The 19,084-nt window shown below is 41.0% G+C and overlaps 1 protein-coding gene across 1 annotated transcript in view; it reads left to right on the forward strand.

Annotated features, from left to right (window-relative positions):
• Positions 1-15,336, forward strand: part of LOC143333312 (polypeptide N-acetylgalactosaminyltransferase 10-like) — a 62,662-nt gene extending 47,326 nt beyond the window's left edge. Inside the window, exons 7-14 of the mRNA XM_076751373.1 lie at positions 2,700-2,817; positions 6,477-6,584; positions 9,185-9,406; positions 10,564-10,680; positions 11,512-11,661; positions 13,599-13,833; positions 14,593-14,749; positions 14,849-15,336. Of these exons, the coding sequence (XP_076607488.1) occupies positions 2,700-2,817; positions 6,477-6,584; positions 9,185-9,406; positions 10,564-10,680; positions 11,512-11,661; positions 13,599-13,763 (880 nt within the window). The 3' untranslated portion in view covers positions 13,764-13,833; positions 14,593-14,749; positions 14,849-15,336. The remainder of the gene's footprint in view (positions 1-2,699; positions 2,818-6,476; positions 6,585-9,184; positions 9,407-10,563; positions 10,681-11,511; positions 11,662-13,598; positions 13,834-14,592; positions 14,750-14,848) is intronic.
• The last annotated feature ends 3,748 nt before the right edge of the window (positions 15,337-19,084 follow it).

Here is a 19,084-nt window from a genome sequence, read left to right on the forward strand (position 1 = left end):
AGATTTTAACCAATTCTTAGAGCAATTGGGGGTTATTCCAGCCAAAGTTATACATTTTTCTAACATTTAACTGCAGGTGCTTCACAGTGAAAAAGCCAGAGGGAGTGAAGCACCCAGTCCACACGTCTATCATGCCCACATTCCCTTCAGTTTTAATTAAGACACTTGTCTACACCTGTTGAACACCTACCCATGTTTGTCTCACGCCGCTGTGGCACAAAGCATATTTTTAGTCTCTATTTTCTTCCAATGCACATGCATAGCATTAATAACGTATTTGGCTCTGAGCTCTTTCAAAACTCTTCTGAGTGTACAGCAACGCTGTGGCTGAAGATCCCTGATAAACACTGACAGACGACTGCTGTTGTTATGAAAGAGCAGCAAAAGCAAACACGAAACATGGAAACATCTCAGGAGGGAACTGTGTGACTTAGTCTGGAACGCTGCTTGATAAAAGCTGCTGTAAATATATGCTTGTCTACTATATGGCCAAAAGTATGTGGACAGTGTGGTCAGCAGTAAATCTTTTAAACACTAGTGTGTTTTCAACTTTTAGGCAGCAGCAGCAGATTAACTCTCATGGCTGTGGAGTAAACATTCACGAGTGCAGTGTTCAGATATATGCATACGTGGACATTTTTCTTTTATTAGCACATGTTGAATATAGAACATTAGTGTCACTGAGAAAGTAAATTGGAAATTATGTAAATCCATCACACAGCAAACAAAGCCATTCACTTATCACACATGCTTATTGTACAGCTGTTGTGGTAATTTAGAGACCGATCAGATCAGTTTTCATCACTCCACTCTCATTGTTTTTACCTCAATTATAAAAAAGATCATGTGCTAAACAAGCTCCCTGAGTGTTCAAGTCAAAAGGAAACGTGTTGGAGAGAAGTACAAAGGCTTTTGTAATCACTGCTGCTTTCATTTCATCCCTTTCACCCTCGGAGAAGGAAAACTGCAGAAACCTGGCTGCTGTCTCCACGGGACTCGTATCTGTGCTCACTGCTCACGAGGCGTGGGAAGCCCCAGAGTGCTTCTCACTGCTGACTGTACAGTAGCTGCCCTGTTTGCCTTTAATTGATCCTCCTCAGGGACGACTTTGGCAAGAACAGACTACCTGCTGGCTGCCGGCCTGATGAAAAGCTCGTAACTATGACAACCCACAAGTGCGTGCTGTGGTATTTCTGCACTGTAAGACGCCGCATTTCTATTGGGTGATGAAAAGATGAGAAAAATCCAATTGAGTTTTGATTGATGGCTGAGATCAGTGTTGCATTAATTGGGTTTAAGTGAGGCATGTGGTGGAGAAATGTGCAAGAAATCAAATAGAAACGTGTGTGTGTCTGCACCTGCTGCCCCAGTTTGTCGGCCTCAGGTGTGCTGCAGCTACAATCAAGCACAGCAGCGACTCAACAGCTAACAAGGCCTGCACTGAGCAGACGGGAGCCACAGCTTTCTATTGTGGGTTAATTGGTTGTGCATTGTTCAGAGCGTCTTCATTATCTGGTGAGAAATAGTGGCGCCATATTGCATGAACTCCGAATTACTGTCTGAGTCTCTGTGTGTGCTTTCCTCGCCCTTATTCTGACTTGTTTTTTGACATTTCAGTTTGAAACCCTGTAGGCTTAAGAGGTGGCTCTGAGAAGTTGGTTGCTACCTCATGTTGGACAGCAGCTGTAGTCGGTGACCCAGAGTCATGGTAAAGAACATAATGCATAAAAACAGCTTAATCCACTCCTCTGCCTTCCACCCATATGGTATGTTCAGGTTGTTTCAAACAGTCCTCACTTTTGCCAAATATTGCTAAATATGTTAAGTCCAGTGAGCTATCAAGAGGCAGCAGTGTAAATACAGGACATGAGGTTGGGATCTTTTTTTTTTTTTTTTTGTGGTTGTGACACCTGTACAATGGATATAAAGGCATTGGATGAAACTTCTCACAGTGGGAAACCTTCATGCCTGTCTTTCCTTTTATATTAAACAAAAGAAGACAAAAAGCCTTCCAATACACAGGACTGGAAAAACAAAATGATCATTTCGCCTCACCTTGAAATTACACTGACGCATTTGACTTTCTCCTTCCAAAGCAGCATCCCCACTTGTTTCAGCGTGAATAACAAGAATTGAGCACAAATAGAGCCTTTTCTTTTTGACCAGCTGTTAGGAGGACAATTTCCAGTACGATAGTCCTTTGTAATGTCACAATAGGTATGCTGCTTTGGTTTATTCCAAACCTCATTTGCATATTTGTCATATTTAACCTTGTGAAAGAGCCCCTCCTCTAGCATATACTGTTTCTGTTCCACAAATCAATATGTCTGTCATCTGCTTTAGTCTCCTCCAATCTCTCTCCTGATGAATGAAAAATTGCTGCTGCAGACATTTTGACATTTCAGTTGTTAGAGGTGACAACTTCTGATTGTCTCCTTGGTTTCTGTCTCTCCATCTTTATTCCTTTGACTCTGAAGAAGTGATGAACTGAAAGATCTTGTTAGCTGTTGCCATTGTTTGTTTGTGGGTAGAGAATATGTGAGTCAATCTTTCATTTATTTAGATGCTTTCTCTGCCAGGTGAGAAGTGGAAAGCGGTGCCACAGCTCTGGATGTAAATGGAAAAGTTTTGGGTACAGCTGTTGTACAAAATGTACTGCAAGGAGTGAGGATGTGTGTTGTATTTTGTGTGTCCTGCAGGTCACCGGTGATGGCAGGTGGGCTCTTTTCCGTAGACAGGAAGTGGTTCTGGGAGCTGGGAGGGTATGACATCGGTCTGGAGATTTGGGGAGGAGAACAGTACGAGATCTCCTTCAAGGTAAAAATGATCAAATCACAAGATGCATGATTGATTCCTGTTTCATGTCCTGTTTCCAGTCAGTATTGTTTTATTTAACCAGGGTCGGTTTTGGTTCATTTTACTTTCAAGAGACCAACAACCATTAATCGCTAACTGACCAGTTCATATTTACCTGAGGACCACACTGGATTACATCTTCCAGCCAGTTGTGTCCTGAAAGATTTCTGTGTTCCAGACAAATTCAGGTCAAACATTGTCTGTCCCATGTTTTTGTGTCTAAATGACCAGTTAAAACAGCAATTTCTTAGATTAGTCCAATAATAAGAGCACTGCAATGAAATCCCTGCACTCTCAGTCATCTGGGACATCATCTGAGCGATGGTCTCAGGCCAGCGTGCATCACACTGAGTTCAGTGGGAGACCAGAAGACATTCATCAGAATTATATTTTAAGCCTAGTTTGCAATACTTGTTAGCAGACACTGATCAGCAGTGTTGTGGCATCCTGCCGACACAAACTAGATCAGACAGTTTTCGTGCAGGTCATTTAGGAAGGCAGCCCAACATGGCTGGACCACCGTACAGTGTGATGCAGACATATAATTCCACCTTAACCCCAAAGTTAATTTATAACCCTGTGCTCGAGCAAAAGGTGAGGATCTCTTGCATGTAAAGCTGTGAGTGTGAAATAGGCCCAGACTGACCTTGGCAGTGACCCAGGGCTGAGCCTGGCGTGAAACCCTCTTATGTTTTAATACTGTTTTGAAGCTTTTCATCTTATTTAAGTAATTACTGAGATAATATCCCATTCCAAGGTTATTATTTTGGCCAAGATTACCATACTATTAAATTTTGCTATCAGCGCATGCCTAGCTGTGCCTCTTAAGTCTACTTTATGACCTCAGATATTCAATTTGGTTTCCTTTTTATTAAGATCCCCATTAGCTGATACAGCTCAGACAGCCAGTCTCCTGAGGTGAGAAGATTAACAGGCTCTCATACTAATCCCTACAACCAAACTGCTGCTCCCACAGACAGCCAGGCCCTGCTCGCATGTGAAACACAATCACTTCATGCACTGGTACAGTTAATCTTGAGCTCCGTCCTGGTCATACTGGTCTGGGAACATCAGGTTTTTCCAGCTCACACAGTGAAATAATGTCAGTGCATGCAGGCTCACGCAGCACAGAGGCAATATGACCTCACATGCCGAGCGAGAGGATAGTGCAAGAACTGACGGCAGATTTTTTTTTTTTTTTTTAGCGCAGATTGGGGTTTGAGTTAAGCAAACATTTCTCAGACAGAGCAGCTCTGGAGGCAGAAATAATTAAACCTCCATGGATGGAGCCAAAAAAGTCGTTATTCAGAGTAAAAGTTAGCTAACTGGCAAACAGTTGGCAGAGCAAAACTTTTCTGAAAGCATACATTAAAAAATAAATTGTATGATTTTTTTTATTCATGACTGCAGAATTGCCAACGTGATGATGCACTGGATGTGTTTCCATGACTACACCATCAAACAGACGATGCTGGCCAAAGAAAATGAACTTTATGGTTAATGGCATGCAATTTTTGGCATCCTGCTCACAGCAAGCTTTTTGTGAAAGTGTTTCACCTCTGATCCAGGTGTCAAACCAGCCTGCACACAAACGTGAACATGTAAATCTTCTGTATCTCCTCTCTAAGAAACAGGGTCAGTCCATTCAGATATATGCTCTAACCTTGAAGCATTAAATTCCTCCTTTATCCGGGCCTTACATTTATTGCTGCCAGGCTTTGTTTAGGTCATTATTATTCATGCAGTGGAAGCAAACACATGACCGAGCCACTGAAATACAGTTTATACTGAGCCGTGTGCATTTATGTTTTATTTATTCAAAGGCACCAATGGAGACAACTCAAGTTTTAGTTCAAATTTTTAGTCATTGCCGGATTTTATCTTGCAGCATTGTTTTATTCATGCAGTTGGAGTGAATTCTGTTGTTCTTATAGTTGCTCTCCATCAGATGAACCGTGTACGCTCATGTGATCCGAGATGGTTCGCTGATGGTGGAACAACAGACCAGAGAGACTGTGGGTACGCTGCAGTGAAACTGATGTCAACACGGGGTCGTGACGACTTGCTGGTTATGCCTGGGTGCTTTAATGCGTTGCCTAATGTCAGCAGGTGCAATTTCTAGAGGCTGTATTTCTGTCTCTTAATACTACTTCACTTTCCTTTCCAACCTGTGATCGCTCCACCCAGTTGGCTCCTTCTGAAGATGTAAATTAGGTTAAACTGTCACCAAAACATTTTGGATCATCTTCTGAGGAACATGAAGAATTACTTTCACATGATGAGTCCAGACATGATTCAGTCATTGCTTTCGCCGCTGCTTTAAGATGTCCTTCTTGCTTTTGGTTTCTCTGTGAAGTTTGAGGGCTGCTCTTCTGTGAGACCAGAAGATGCCAGATCGTCTTCTCAAGCACACATCGTGAAATTCCACAGTCATTTTCATATCAGCTTTGTTCTTGTCTGCATTATATAGATGGACCCTTGATTATAATTAAGTTTATATGTATGGTAGGAACAGAACTGGTAGAACCATCTGTTCATACTGTCAACTTAAAGTCAGGTCATGGCTGGCAGACAGAAGGTTGGACTCCCTTTTCACTGCTTCTTGAGCTCTGTGTTGTACGTGTTTCCACCTTGAAGTCATAAGTAAAATGCGTAGACTTCATGTTCCATTTTTCATGTCCATGTTCTTGATCTTCCAGCCTCTTTATCCAGCCTCTAACCTTCAAACAGCAAACATCTTATTTACATTTTAAAGGACTTTACAGGAACAATTTGGAAGCCCTACACCTCTTTCTTCCCATACTTGTTTGTCTCCACGTTTAAATCCAGCTTTTCATTTTCCCACTTTTAATTTTGCTATTGTCTTCAAAACAAACCCTTTTTTTCACCGTCTCGCCTGCTGTCTCTAAGTCTTCCTTTCTTCCACATCCTCTTCAGAGCCTCCCTTTCTTTCTCAAGGTTTATTTTCAATGTGGCAAGCCAAGAAAGAGAATCATCACTGTTGTCTTCATTATAGTTGGGGGATTAAACTGAGGAGCTTCTGCTGGATGTCTCCATTATGTGAGATAGACAAGGGGAAGGAAAAGATGAAATTGCTATAAGGGAAGGTTTGTGTTTATTTAAGACAAGTGCATTAGGGTGCTCAAAACATATTAAAATCTTATTGTGTAATTGCAATATTTCGAAGAGACACCTTGTTTTCCTGAAAAGCTTTTGGAGTTTAAACACTGTCATAATATACTGTACCAATGACTAACCCAGCAGCTCGGCCTCCCTCTAATCGGACCATGCTGCTCAGGTGAAGTCAGGTCACCATCATATCATTATATGGTTTTGGTGTCTTCTCTTCTTCCTCCACTATCCTGCCATTTCATCTTTATTGCCTCTCTCTGAAATCACTCCTCTCTCCTCTTAGTCTCTTAGGATTTATAAGCCTGTTAGAACCACTATACTTCATGCCTTTTCTTTTTAGCCATCAGTCTCCAGCTCATCTCCTTGATCACCTCCTTACTTCACCAACCCGTAACTTTCTGTCTTTGAACGTTGAGGCGGACCAAGCTTCTTAATACTATAGATTCATGTGATGAAAGAGCTGTCTCTCTTTCTGTGTGTGTCCATAGGTGTGGATGTGCGGCGGTAGGATGGAGGACATCCCTTGCTCCAGGGTAGGACACATCTATAGGAAGTACGTCCCTTACAAGGTCCCCGGTGGGATCAGCCTGGCAAAGGTAATTCTTCACACTGCGTGCCTCCGCGGTTCATGACAAAATTCAATACAGTAGATCACTCACAGATTTATATGCTCTAACAGTCTGGTACAAGGGTTCAGTGTCACACAACCTCTGTTACAACACAACACAAATTACATTATATTGTGAGCAAAACTAATTTGTAAGATTGACAGCAGGGCCAGTCAAGGCATAATGGAAGTCCAATGCATTCAGATCATATGTTTTAAAATCATGTGAGCTCAGGTGGCATAAAACAAAGGGTACACCTGCTGTCCGCCACTCCTTTGATCTCCACCGGATCAGTGGAACTGACAGTATTTGCAATGAACAGGCTGGAATTGAGTGAACCACAGATCAGAACGAATACATGAACAGCAGCCAATAGTCTGAATAAAAGATAGCCCGCAAGCAACAATAGCAGTGTCAAACTGGGTTAATCAGACAAACAAATAGTCACCTTGCTTCATTTTTAGCAACATTTTCTCACCATCACAAAGGCCAAATCTGCTTTTTCAAAGGTCCACACACTGGCACAATGTGACACTGTACAAAATGTAACAGGAAACCAATAAATGATGCAAATGTAGGCTAACGTTGTAGGGCTAAAAACTGACACATTAAAAAGAAAAAGACTGGTCTAATTTAATGCCACAGAGGTCAAGATATCCTTGATTTTGTATTGATCAATCTCCAAAAACAATGGATCTTACACTTCAGATAATGTAACTCAGTGTTGTCTTTTTTGTTGGATGGTGTCTGCCTGATAAGACTTTATACAATATAGCATTCATTTTAAGATAAGTGAGTTCAGTGCAGTGTTCAGTCCTTGTAGGATATTAGTTTGTCCTTCCTTTATATGTATGCAGAATAATGTTCTTTTTAAGCTGAGGGACTGCTTCATTATAATGTTCCATTCATCAGGTTTGAATGTTATGAGTCCATTGTTAGGTATTTTGTAGCTATTAAATGGAACAGACTGCAAAGCTCATCCACGCAACAATACATCTCCCATGTTTATAATAGTCCATTTAGTGTATTAGTAGTTCCTTTTTATTGCATCTGTTTTTTCTTTTTTTCTCTGGTCTCTTTAAAAAGCTCTTATCAGTGAGGTTTCTTGATTAAACAAATAAATGGAGCAAAATCCAATTATGCCGTGGCAGAATTAAAAAAAATGACACCTTATCAGCAAAACCGATTTAACTTTATAAGTATTCTGCAATATTGACACAGGGGTCTCTCAGCATTTAAATCACAGCTAAAAAAAACACCATAGTGTGCTGTGCTGAAATATGGCTTGATATGAAACCCGACATATTTGAGTTCAGGATGTATTTAGCCATTGGAGTACAGAGACTTACATTCACTTCCTTTCATTTCCAGAGAGAGAGAGCGAGAGAGAGAGAGAGAGAGAGAGAGAGAGAGAGAGAGAGAAAGAGAGAGAGAGAGAGAGAAAGAGAGAGAGACCCTGTAAAAACAACCTCTGTGTCCTTGAACTGCATCGAACTAAACGTATATGTAACTGAATACATCAGCTCACGAGGAGTGAATGATCTTTTGTCTAATCAAACTCTCGTACATACATTAACAAACACGAAACACACACACACACACACACACACACACACACACACGTTCAAGCATCATTTGAGCTACTCTTTTAAGTGGTGCTGTATAACAAATAGCAGCGATTTTGTTTCCTACGGTCTCTGCTAAGCACTCTCCTCTTTCTCCTGTATGCACAAGAGCACTTTACAGTCGGCTCAGCATCCACTAACAAAAGACCACCAGACGAGAGGCAGCAGTGTGTAGTCTATCCACTATCTACGACTTAAAGCCTTTGCAGGCGTTACTGTGAAGAATGAGCTTAAGTTTCTTTGGTCCTTGTACTCTTCAAAGTACCTACACGGAATAAGAAATTGTCTAAAAGCGCTAAATCATCTGGGGTGTAGCCGAACACCATTCATTATGTATGCCTCTGCCGCAGCGTGGAACTTGGCTCGGTTTGGATCAGTGTGCAACTGAAAGGCACCGGCCTTTGTTTTGATTTTTTTATTCTGACCAGCAGTCTTTAATCCGGACCTGAGTGGAATGCTGATGGTCCTGAATCGACCTGACTGTGCAGATGAAGGACATTTACATAAACATACTCGTTATGTGTATATATATATATATAAACATATATATATATATACGTATTGAATTGCTACAGTACTCAAACTATAACTGCATTCATGAAGACCGGCAGATGCGGTCATTTCTAAAGGCTCTAAATGGATTTTTTGGTGAAATATTTTAACAGCTGCAACACAGTAGCAAAATGTTGCTTATGTTGGGTTATTCAGAGGCAGAGTCAAGAAATGGATGCTGGAGCAGTCTCACTGAGACCAATCTATGGTACTAACAGCAGACAATGTAAACATTTATGTTCACAAAACAGTCCAATGTGGTTCCAGATCATCCTCACTGCCAGCGACTGGGATTTTGTGTTTGTTTGTGGAGGCTCACAGACATTCTGGGAGACATGAGATGCCTGCTAACAAAAGTAGGCTGTTCAGTGAATGAATCTATGTGCTTGACTCTCTTTGATTTGATTTCAGAATCTCAAGCGTGTGGCGGAGGTGTGGATGGACGAATACGCAGAGTACGTCTACCAGCGTCGGCCCGAGTACCGCCACCTGTCAGCAGGAGACATGACGGCGCAGAAGGAGCTGAGGAACCGCCTCAACTGCAAGAACTTCAAGTGGTTCATGAGTGAGGTGGCCTGGGATCTGCCCAAACACTACCCGCCAGTGGAGCCTCCTGCTGCAGCATGGGGAGAGGTAAGCACTGGTTTAGTGTAGCATTTCAGCATGAGCATGAAAAAATCTGCTCCCTAGTTAAAACTAAAGTTTAAACAGTGTTTTTACCCAACATTAATTTGCCTAAAAATGTCAGCAGTTTTGACTTCCCCTTAAATTCTCTGGAAAACTTTTCTTTATGCCTACAGGCTCCTTCACCGGCTGTGATTCTCAGAGCAACCACACAGATTGAAATTAGCATAACGTGACTGTACTTTTTGATCTTATCATTAATATTCAGAATCAAGTCATGGAAGTACAGTATTTACAAATCTATGGACCTATGCCAAAATGTGCATGTCTGCATGTATGGGTTATGCAATTACAGAATCATGAGTAAAATCCATCCATCCATCCAGAAAATACCCACAGGAGTACAGTTACCTTTACATTAGTCTACCTTTGTTGATTTATACAGAAATGAACCTCATGCATATAAATTATTAAAAGTATTATGTTGTTCATGCAAGAGTTGAACTGTGCAGATCTGCTGGTCCCCCTAAAGCTGGACACAGGCAGGAATTATATCAATTCGAGCATTGAATTGGGCTGTGTAGCGATCTGTATGTAGGACAAACACTGCATGATGCCGTAACCTGCACTGGACACAAAGTTGACCATTGGCACATATCATGTTTAACTCAACACAGGATTTTCGGCATATTAAAAATGAAATACTGGTGGGAGTTTTCCAAGTTGAAAGCAGAGGGGTGTGCATCGAGCTGGAGATAGTGATTCCCAGTGGTAACAACAGACAAGAAGCAGTGATGAAACATGTTTGCAATAACACAAGATTTTTGCCTTCTCCTGCATGCTGCGACTACCATCAGGGCATCCTGGGTACACACCCAGGGGCCAAACCAAAAACAATGGACTGCTGTGGGCACAGACAGCAACATGGGCACTAGTAAGAGTGGAAACTGAAATAGGATTATTTTGGGCACATCCAAAGTCACTATTACCCACGTTATTTTATAGACTGTAATAATGTGCAATGAAACACTGTGAGAAATGCTCACCATGCAGGGCCACAACACACACGACCTGTAATAAACCAGTGTTTCTGCTCCATAACTAAAGAGCAGGCACTCCCTGTTTTTGTGACTCCATGTTTTTGTTTGTGTTTATGTGATTTGCAGATTCGGAACGTGGGAAGCGGGATGTGCATGGAGAGCAAACACTTTGTGTCAGGGAGCCCCATCCGCCTGGAGAGCTGTGTGAAAGGGCGGGGTGAGGTGGGCTGGAGTCATGGACAGGTGAGGGTCATTCATTGAACTTCTGCCAAGATGGCTTATGAGGTTCCACATTTCCTGACTTGGGAGGCTTTTTTTTTTTTTTTACAACACTCCAGTCATGCTGTAAGGTTGGAGCGCTGCATATGTAGCATCTGAAAGGACCATGACACACTCAAACAGGGGTTAATGGTTTCCTCATTCGCCAGTTATTGCACAGTTGTGCGGTGGAGGAGCAGCACAGTTTTACAAGTGCAGTGGGGACACAAGTCTGAGTGTCTTTGCTAATTGCTAATATTTGGATATATTTAGTCGTACTAGCATATTTCAAATGAAAAATCTTGACCAAATGGGTTGCCATTAAATATTGTGCATTCAGGGGCCGGCAGATGATTCCTGATTAATTGTTTGATGATTCAGATATACAAAATTAATGTTATATAACGCACCTTCCAATGTTAATATGCAAATATGCTAAGCTACCATGCTAAACAGTACACGGGCAACTAAACATTAATGTTCACATGCTAACATTTGCAAGGTAATATATGCTAAATGAAAGATGCTAACTGTCACTTGGAAATGCAGGTGATGACGTGTACGTCATGCAAACTCTGTGCTCACCAACAGCAACGCTCCCTGGAAAAATGCTGTTGTGCACAAAAAAGTCAAAATAGTTGATCCCAAAATTACAAGTTTTCTTCAGGGGGCTTTCCAATCTGCACAATATGTGACACAGTATCCTCAAATCTTCAATTTAAAAAAGGAAGAGTACACAAAGAAACACTTCAACAGGCAAAAATGATAGAAACCAACACTCTTATATGTCTTACAGTTCAGATGTGTTCCCTGCAGGTGTTAACATTCGGTTGGAGGGAGGATATTCGGGTGGGTGACCCCATGCACACTCGGAAGGTCTGCTTCGACGCCGTCTCTCATAACAGCCCAGTTACCCTGTACGACTGTCATGGCATGAAAGGGAACCAGCTGTGGCGCTACAGAAAGGTATGAGAGAGGAGACTAGAAGCTTGGAGCTCATTACTTCATTTCAGTTCATGAAAATGGTGATATTCACTACTGCATCCTCTTGTCAACCTTCCAACTATGCTGCTGCTGTGATTTCTTTGGTCAGTTAAGCATCATTTAAGCTAATTCGTGAATCATTTCAACTTAATGATGACCATCTGTTAAACATCTAATTAAATGAATGTGAATGAAAATGGAAGGATGCATAAACAGCAGACGTTCCTATTTCTTTGAAACCAATATATGTGAAGAATTTCAATGAGATTCTAGCACCTTTGAAATTGTTCTCATGGCACCAAATCTTTGTACAAAAATGCGACAATCCTGTTTAGAAAAAAAAAAGTGCACTGTATGGGCAGTTGGACAGAAATACACTTCAACAGTGTATTTTCTGATTCTGCCACTGGAAGAGCTAAAATCAGAAATTTTCAGAACATCCAGTGGCTTTAAACCTGCCCTAGTCAATGTTTCTCAATTAAAATGGATCAAATGACAGTGACAATATGTCAACCTCAATGCAAGTAATTAAGGTAACAACAAGATTTTCCAGTGGTAACAGCAGCAGAAACTGCTAAAAATCTACATTCGAATTGTGCGTTGACCACAGTAAAATATCTGAAGACATTTGCTGGACTCTGCTGTGAGGCCTCACTGTCTGTTCATCATTGTGCGGATTGTAAATGCAGAGCAAAGCTGCAGCAGAGTGTTGAGACTTATAGCTACCAGCAAGGTTGCACCATGCACCATTATAAATCATGCAGAAAAAACATTTTAATAAGGTCATGGTTAAAAACATAAAACCTTTGCTCATAATAGTTTGATGTGGCAGTGCGCAAGTATGCCAGTGCTCTATCATTTTGTTGAATAGACGAAAGCAACCAAACATCCATTCTGTTTATGCAAGGATATCACGTCCCTCGCTACATCTGGGTCCAAAGAAAGAACTTGAGGCCATAGATGGTGCTTCTTTATTCGACAGCAAAGACCCATGAAGAGGGGTTTTAATAAAGCATTTGGACTTCTGTTCATTATGAGATTATTATTTTTCAAACATGAAGGCTTTTGCAAGATGATAAACAGCACTTAAAAAATGTGCCCTTCTGTGCCGTATTACTTAGAGGGAAGTTTCTTTTTGTGTGCTGCAGGTAGCGTGACTCATGAAAACCGTATTGATATAATTTCTTTTTTTTTCATTTTACTTTTTAGTTTCAGTGAAAAACATTACCAGCTGTGCGCCTGACTCATCTTAGAAACAGGGCAAAGGGCAGTAAAAAGGCACAAAGACAAAAAGTGAACAATTAAGTTTTGAAGTTAAAAAGTTGGACAAAAGCAGTCACTTATTACACATCCTGCACCTTTAAAAATGCACCAGCAAACACAATGTAATCTACCTTTTGTGTTACTAGAACCTGCAGTAACTTTCTGTTCGTCCAAGTCAGTTTCTCAGTCTGAATAATACACATCTTAACATGAACACTGGCCTCCACCTGCACACCACCGTCTGAAACATTAACTACAGTGGGTAGCACCGGCTTAAGCAAGGCTTGTCTTTATGAGACAATGTTAGGTCAGCAACAGCATCTTTTGAGGGTGTTAGTGTTTGAAACAAACTTAATGCAACTCAAATGCAATCCTGTGGATTTTGTCCATGACAAAGCTAAATCCCAAGTGAAGTTTTTACATGATTTTAGGCATATCATTTAAAATTCAAGCTAAATCTTGACCTCATAACATTTCTCCTGTAGATTCTTGTCAAATTCAAAAAGATAGACAGTTTTAGAAATATGTGTGAGATGAGTGGTATGTAATGTTCGTGGATTGTATTTACTTGCAAGAATGTAATGCACACCCTTTAAGTTAAGTTAAAGTTTACTATTTATATTTGAATAGGTCTGTCCTCTTTACACTTCCTCCAGGACAAGAGTCTGTATCACCCCGTCAGTAACAGCTGCATCGACAGCAGCCCGAGTGAGCGGCGGGTCTTCATGAACACGTGCGACCCCTCCTCTCTTAGCCAGCAGTGGCTCTTTGAGAGAACCAACGCCACCGTGCTGGAGCACTTCAACCAGGGCACCAACTGAGGCCTCTGGGCGGTGAGACGGGGCGTCTTCCAAAGAAAAAGATCAATGCGCAAAGATCACCTTTGATCAGGTGAAAAAGACAATGTTAACTTTTGCTTTAGATTTTTTTGTCAGGAACAAAATGGTGTCTTAATTTACACTGAAGTAATTTCAGTCAAACACCTGGAAGTTCTTCAAGGATCTCTTCATGTAGTTTGAGTATATACTGAATTTTGACTTTGCTAATATATTCAAATCTAAGAGAGTAATTTTTCCTTATTGTCAACAAAGTTCATGAAAAGACAAAAACCAAAAAGGGATTGATCGTGTTATTCTAGATTTCCATGTCCAGAAACTAAATACATCAATTAGCCCCCTGTTGTACTGGGTGACATCTTCCCTTATTACCATGAACACAGACACTGTAGTTTATGTTTACTAAATCCCACATACACCGTTCTGCTGCCAAAAACAAACAAACACCATGTGTATTAATCCATCTGACAAATGCACTGTTCCCTCCCTGAGTAACATTTGGTTAAAACTATGGTGCCACATTTTATTACTGAGACTTTCAGACTTTATTTGTGACCTTTAAAGATTTATGTCTTCAGTAGAAACTAATGGGCTTGGGGCTGAGTGCCACAGGCAAGGTAAGAGAGTTGGAAATGATGAAGACATGGAATGACACGTTTTTTCATTCTTTTGCGGGATTTGTGGACAATAAGAAAAACAAAACTACAGCAGCCTCATTCTTAAAATTTGTTTAATGTTAACCTGTCTGACTAAACAACAGACTGTCTGAGCTGCAGTAAGATGCTAATTTTGCCTCTGTTTCACCGCTGTCCAGATAAGAAGCTACAAGTGAATATGGTGCTGCTTCAGAAACATTCCCCGTGGTACCGCAGTGATCCGGCACGCTGGCTGAGAGCTGAAGGGTTGGTCGAACCACACACGACAACATCCAGAATACAATCATACACCATGAGCTTGTGATGAGGAAGGAGGTAAACGAAAGACACGCTTGCCTGAGCACCAGTGCCACCAAGTCAGTCAATCTACTGTCAGCTGAAGTTCAAATACTGATTAAAACTGTCTGTATTCAGTTCTTCCCCAGATGGGAGAACCCCAGTGAAACCGGATTGTCCTGTGGAGTTCTTACAGACTGAAGCTTGGACCTCAAGAATTTCCAAGAGTGGAAAATTTGCAAAGCTGCTCCTGTCTTTCATTGCCAGTTTAAATCTGTCAAAGACAAACTCTGCTGGATTCAATGGATTGTCTGATCTTTTGCCTCTTTTCACCTTGTCTTCAATTGTTGCCTTAACAGTTCCAACAATGGGAAATACCTGCTCCACATGCTTTCATCCAAGGTACCAAAACAGCATATGGTGACATATGTGGGACTTTTTTTGCAAATTATAACTCTGAAGACTGGAAAAATTCCAAACCTCTTTGAAACGGTTATTCCTGCACAATGTGCAGATGCATTGCAAGGATATGCCTTTTATCGAAGGAACTAACTCTTGTACATAACTGTCTTTGAAGTTCATATATACATATATATTTCTACTGAGCAATAAAGCTGCAAAATGACAGGTTTCTTCTCATTTCTACATTTTCGACCAAATTCCTGTGAAGCTGACATCCCCATCTGGATGTACTTGTGTGCTTATTTTCATTTGTCAAGAGTTTAACTTGAACAAAGCGAGTAGGTTCTTCTTTGCCCCATTCCATTCCCACTGAACGATTGTCTCCACCAGCCCAAGGTAGTCGCCACCCCTCTGACTGCAAAACACCACAACTTGATTTTATTGAGTGACCATGCTGGGGACACCGCTGGGGGCTGAAGTCAAGTCTCTGAGTTGGTGGAGGCATCAACACCCTAACGTTTTGTTAAAGGTGAATGTATGGCAATAGTGAATGAGTTGCAAAAAGCCTTCGATCCTTTGCACACCACATTGACACAAATCCAAAGTAGTACATTTCATTCAACACAACACAGGCTGTGCCATTACTAAAGTTTAGTAATAGTTACATGTTCAGTTTAGTAATAGGTACTAAAGTTTAGTAATAGTTACATGTTCAGTTTAGTAATAGGTACTAAAGTTTAGTAATAGTTACATGTTCATGCGTGTCACATGAAAAAAGTTGGCTAACAGTTAAAGTAACTAAAGTCCACAGTCAGGGTTATAAACACTTGTGAAAATAGAGCAAATCCATGAAGATTCCAGTCGAAACTGAAATTGAGCTGCGGTTGTCAGAGCTGAAGGTAAATGTCATCCACAGCTGAAACATTTACACAGTAATGAAACAAAGATCTATTCTATTTTCGGAATCATCATACATGCTACACCCACGGAGTGTCCACTTCAGCACTGTGTAATTGGCCACTGAGGTCCTTGACTCAGCACCAGTATATGAGCACAGACAACTTATTGGAAATCTGATAAAAGCGAGGTCAAACAAACTCATCATCTCTGCTCAGTCTGGGGATGAAACCTGCACAGCAAGCTAACACTTCCCCATAAAGCACAGCAGCTGCTGAGGCCCAAAGATCATTCACCACTCTCACTTTTTTTATTGATAGAGTGACTCATCAACCTGAGTGGCAAATCCAATACCCTGACCCAAGGTCAAACAAACAGTGGAAGCCACTGCAGAAATTGCTCTAACCTTGATGTCTTTGCAGTCAAATAACATACTTTCCATAATAGTCCTCTGGAAATGTAAAGTTTTATTTCACCAAATATCTTAACATGGAGAAAAGAGAGCTTTTCGCTTTGAAACATCCAGTCATGAATACTCGTATGTGCAGCTCCAGACTTCCATACATTGGACAAATGTGAACAAATGTGCTTACTTTACAAAGCACTAATGCTCACTGTTACCCAGACAATACTCTATCGATCTGTTGAATCTATTTTTGATTACATTTACTACAGTATTTAGATATTTATACTTTGATATTGAATTATATATCTGCAGCATTTCCTCCTTTTTCAATGACTTTCTTTTTTATTTTAATATTTTATAATTGGAAAGCTACTTGTTCTGTAATTCTATTGAATTCATGTCTTGATGACTGGGAAACTCATGGAAGACACAGCTGCCAGACACAATGACAGTAAATCAATTGAAAGAACGTTTTCCCAAATGCCAGTTTCACCAGTTGAACATCAAGATCTTTCAAATACACACACAGAGACAGAATCAGATTCAGTAACCTACATAATTAATTTTTTCTGGGGTCTTTTTTTTTCATAGTATCCTGTTTTAGCAGGTATTGACAAACACACTCATTCCTTCATTGTTAAAAATCTTCCTGGAGCTGCAATTTCACCACCGTCTGCAAAAAACGTTTTGCAGCTGTCATTAACTCTTGGACAACAATTGGAAAGTTGAAGTCATTATCTTAAGGGGGCAGTGATGCCATGAGCTGTGCAGAAATATCCCCCTGAGAGAGTCTACATACTGGTGGAGCTGGTAAAGGGGTGAAGAGCAGTGCTTGAAGATCTGGAATGGATCTGAATGTTGTGCGGATCCATTCCAGATGTTGAAGTCTCATTGCTCCTTTAATTAACGTCCTTTCTGGCTGGCCTGGCGTCAGATTCTCCTCTGCTTTCATCATTTGCAGTTATGAAAGCAAAAGGAATATCAGAGATTGAGTTTTATGAAAAAATTAAGATAACGTCAAGGAAAGGCTTGCCCTTGTTCTGTTTCTTGCTTTATAAATCTGACTTGCTGCATGTGTTTTGATGATCACGGAAATCTACAACAGTGTGCTTTCTCGCAATCAGTTCAAGCACCAAGACATGGAATTAAATGAAAGTAGCCTGAAGTCACAGGCAAGCACACGTTTCGAGTGAAAAGAACATTTCCAGTCACTGTCTGCTCTTCGTTGTGAGTGCTGTTTTAAAAAGATGTGTGATTGAAACTTTGACATCTCAGGCTCTAAACAGATGCAGAGACAATCAGAAGTGAATGGAAGCTAATCTTCACAATTACTGAGAGACTGGAGCTGCATGTGAAATGTTCTGTGTTGAGTCAGTTTTACAAAGGGAGAGAGGCCCACTGTCATTTAAATTCCATTTCTAACACATGCAGCTCCACACTGACCTCCATAATATTATGACCCAGCAAATTGCACCCACTCCTTTTCATGATGTGCGATATGAACATTAGGCGCCATGAAATGGAAAAGATGCAAGCTGGAGACAAAAACTGGAACAAAAAATGCTAATTAAATCCTGCCCTGACTGAACAATAAAACCATTTGCCCTCTTCAGCACCAACTTTTATCTTTAATATCTGGAAAATATGTTTTCCTGAAATAGGTCAGGATGAAAAGCAGCTGATTAGCATGTGTGTTAACTGGGCTAATAGAAGTATTAGTTGCATGTTAGAGATAAGAGTGAAGGAGTCCTCAAATGAAACATGAAATGACTCTTGGTGAAAATGCAGTTTCCCTCCCCAGGGAGACTCCTGCTGCCAGTCCGACTAATAACCTAACACTTCTCCTGGCTTGTGATTCCTTCAGTTCATGGAGCCAGGAGAGGTCTGACAGGCCCGTTCTGCTCATAACCTCATCAGCTGAATAATTACAGCTAACCTGCTTCTCCACAGGCCCTCGCTGCTATTAAAGGCCACGCTGTCACATGTTAATGGAAAATTGCTGCCGTGGCAGTGAAGCAGCAGCAGGATCGGGTCACCGGGGACCCGGGTGGACGTATTCGGGTCAAATCCTTTAACATGCCTCTGCGTTTAAAAAGGCAGATTGGAGCTGTTTTACAAGGGTGTTTTTAGGTGATGTAACACATCCGCTGGCGACCATTATTATTTATTTATTTTATTTTTTTGGTTTTATGACATTGCACCATTGTTTTTCTGTCCACACTGACAGAGAACAAATAAATTAGCATTTTGCATGAAACAGGTGACACTGACAGCCAACCAGCAGCCGGAGACACAACACAAAGAAGCATCAGACGCTTAATCGCCACATATGTTAGCTTCTAAGCTAATGGTTCCTTTATCTATTGCAGGACACACATGGGCACACATATCTTTGCTTGCTGAGCGAGCTCCTGATGAACATTCATCGGGGCAAATGTGCACTGCTAACATCAGTTTAGCTAATTAGCTGCTCAGCCAAACATGTATCTGCAGATGTCATGAACGTTCAGCTTGGATGCTAAATGGTGTGACCTGTATTCCTTTACACCACTGCTTAGAAAACACAGTCTGTCCTTCAAAGTTTCTTTGCGTTGCCTCTCACTCACTGCAAACGGACACCAGCCCACCCACTCACTGGCTTGAAGGCTTTCTCCAATGACTTTCAAATG

Source organism: Chaetodon auriga, chromosome 15 (assembly GCF_051107435.1).
Source record: "Chaetodon auriga isolate fChaAug3 chromosome 15, fChaAug3.hap1, whole genome shotgun sequence".
Lineage (NCBI taxonomy): Eukaryota > Metazoa > Chordata > Actinopteri > Chaetodontiformes > Chaetodontidae > Chaetodon > Chaetodon auriga.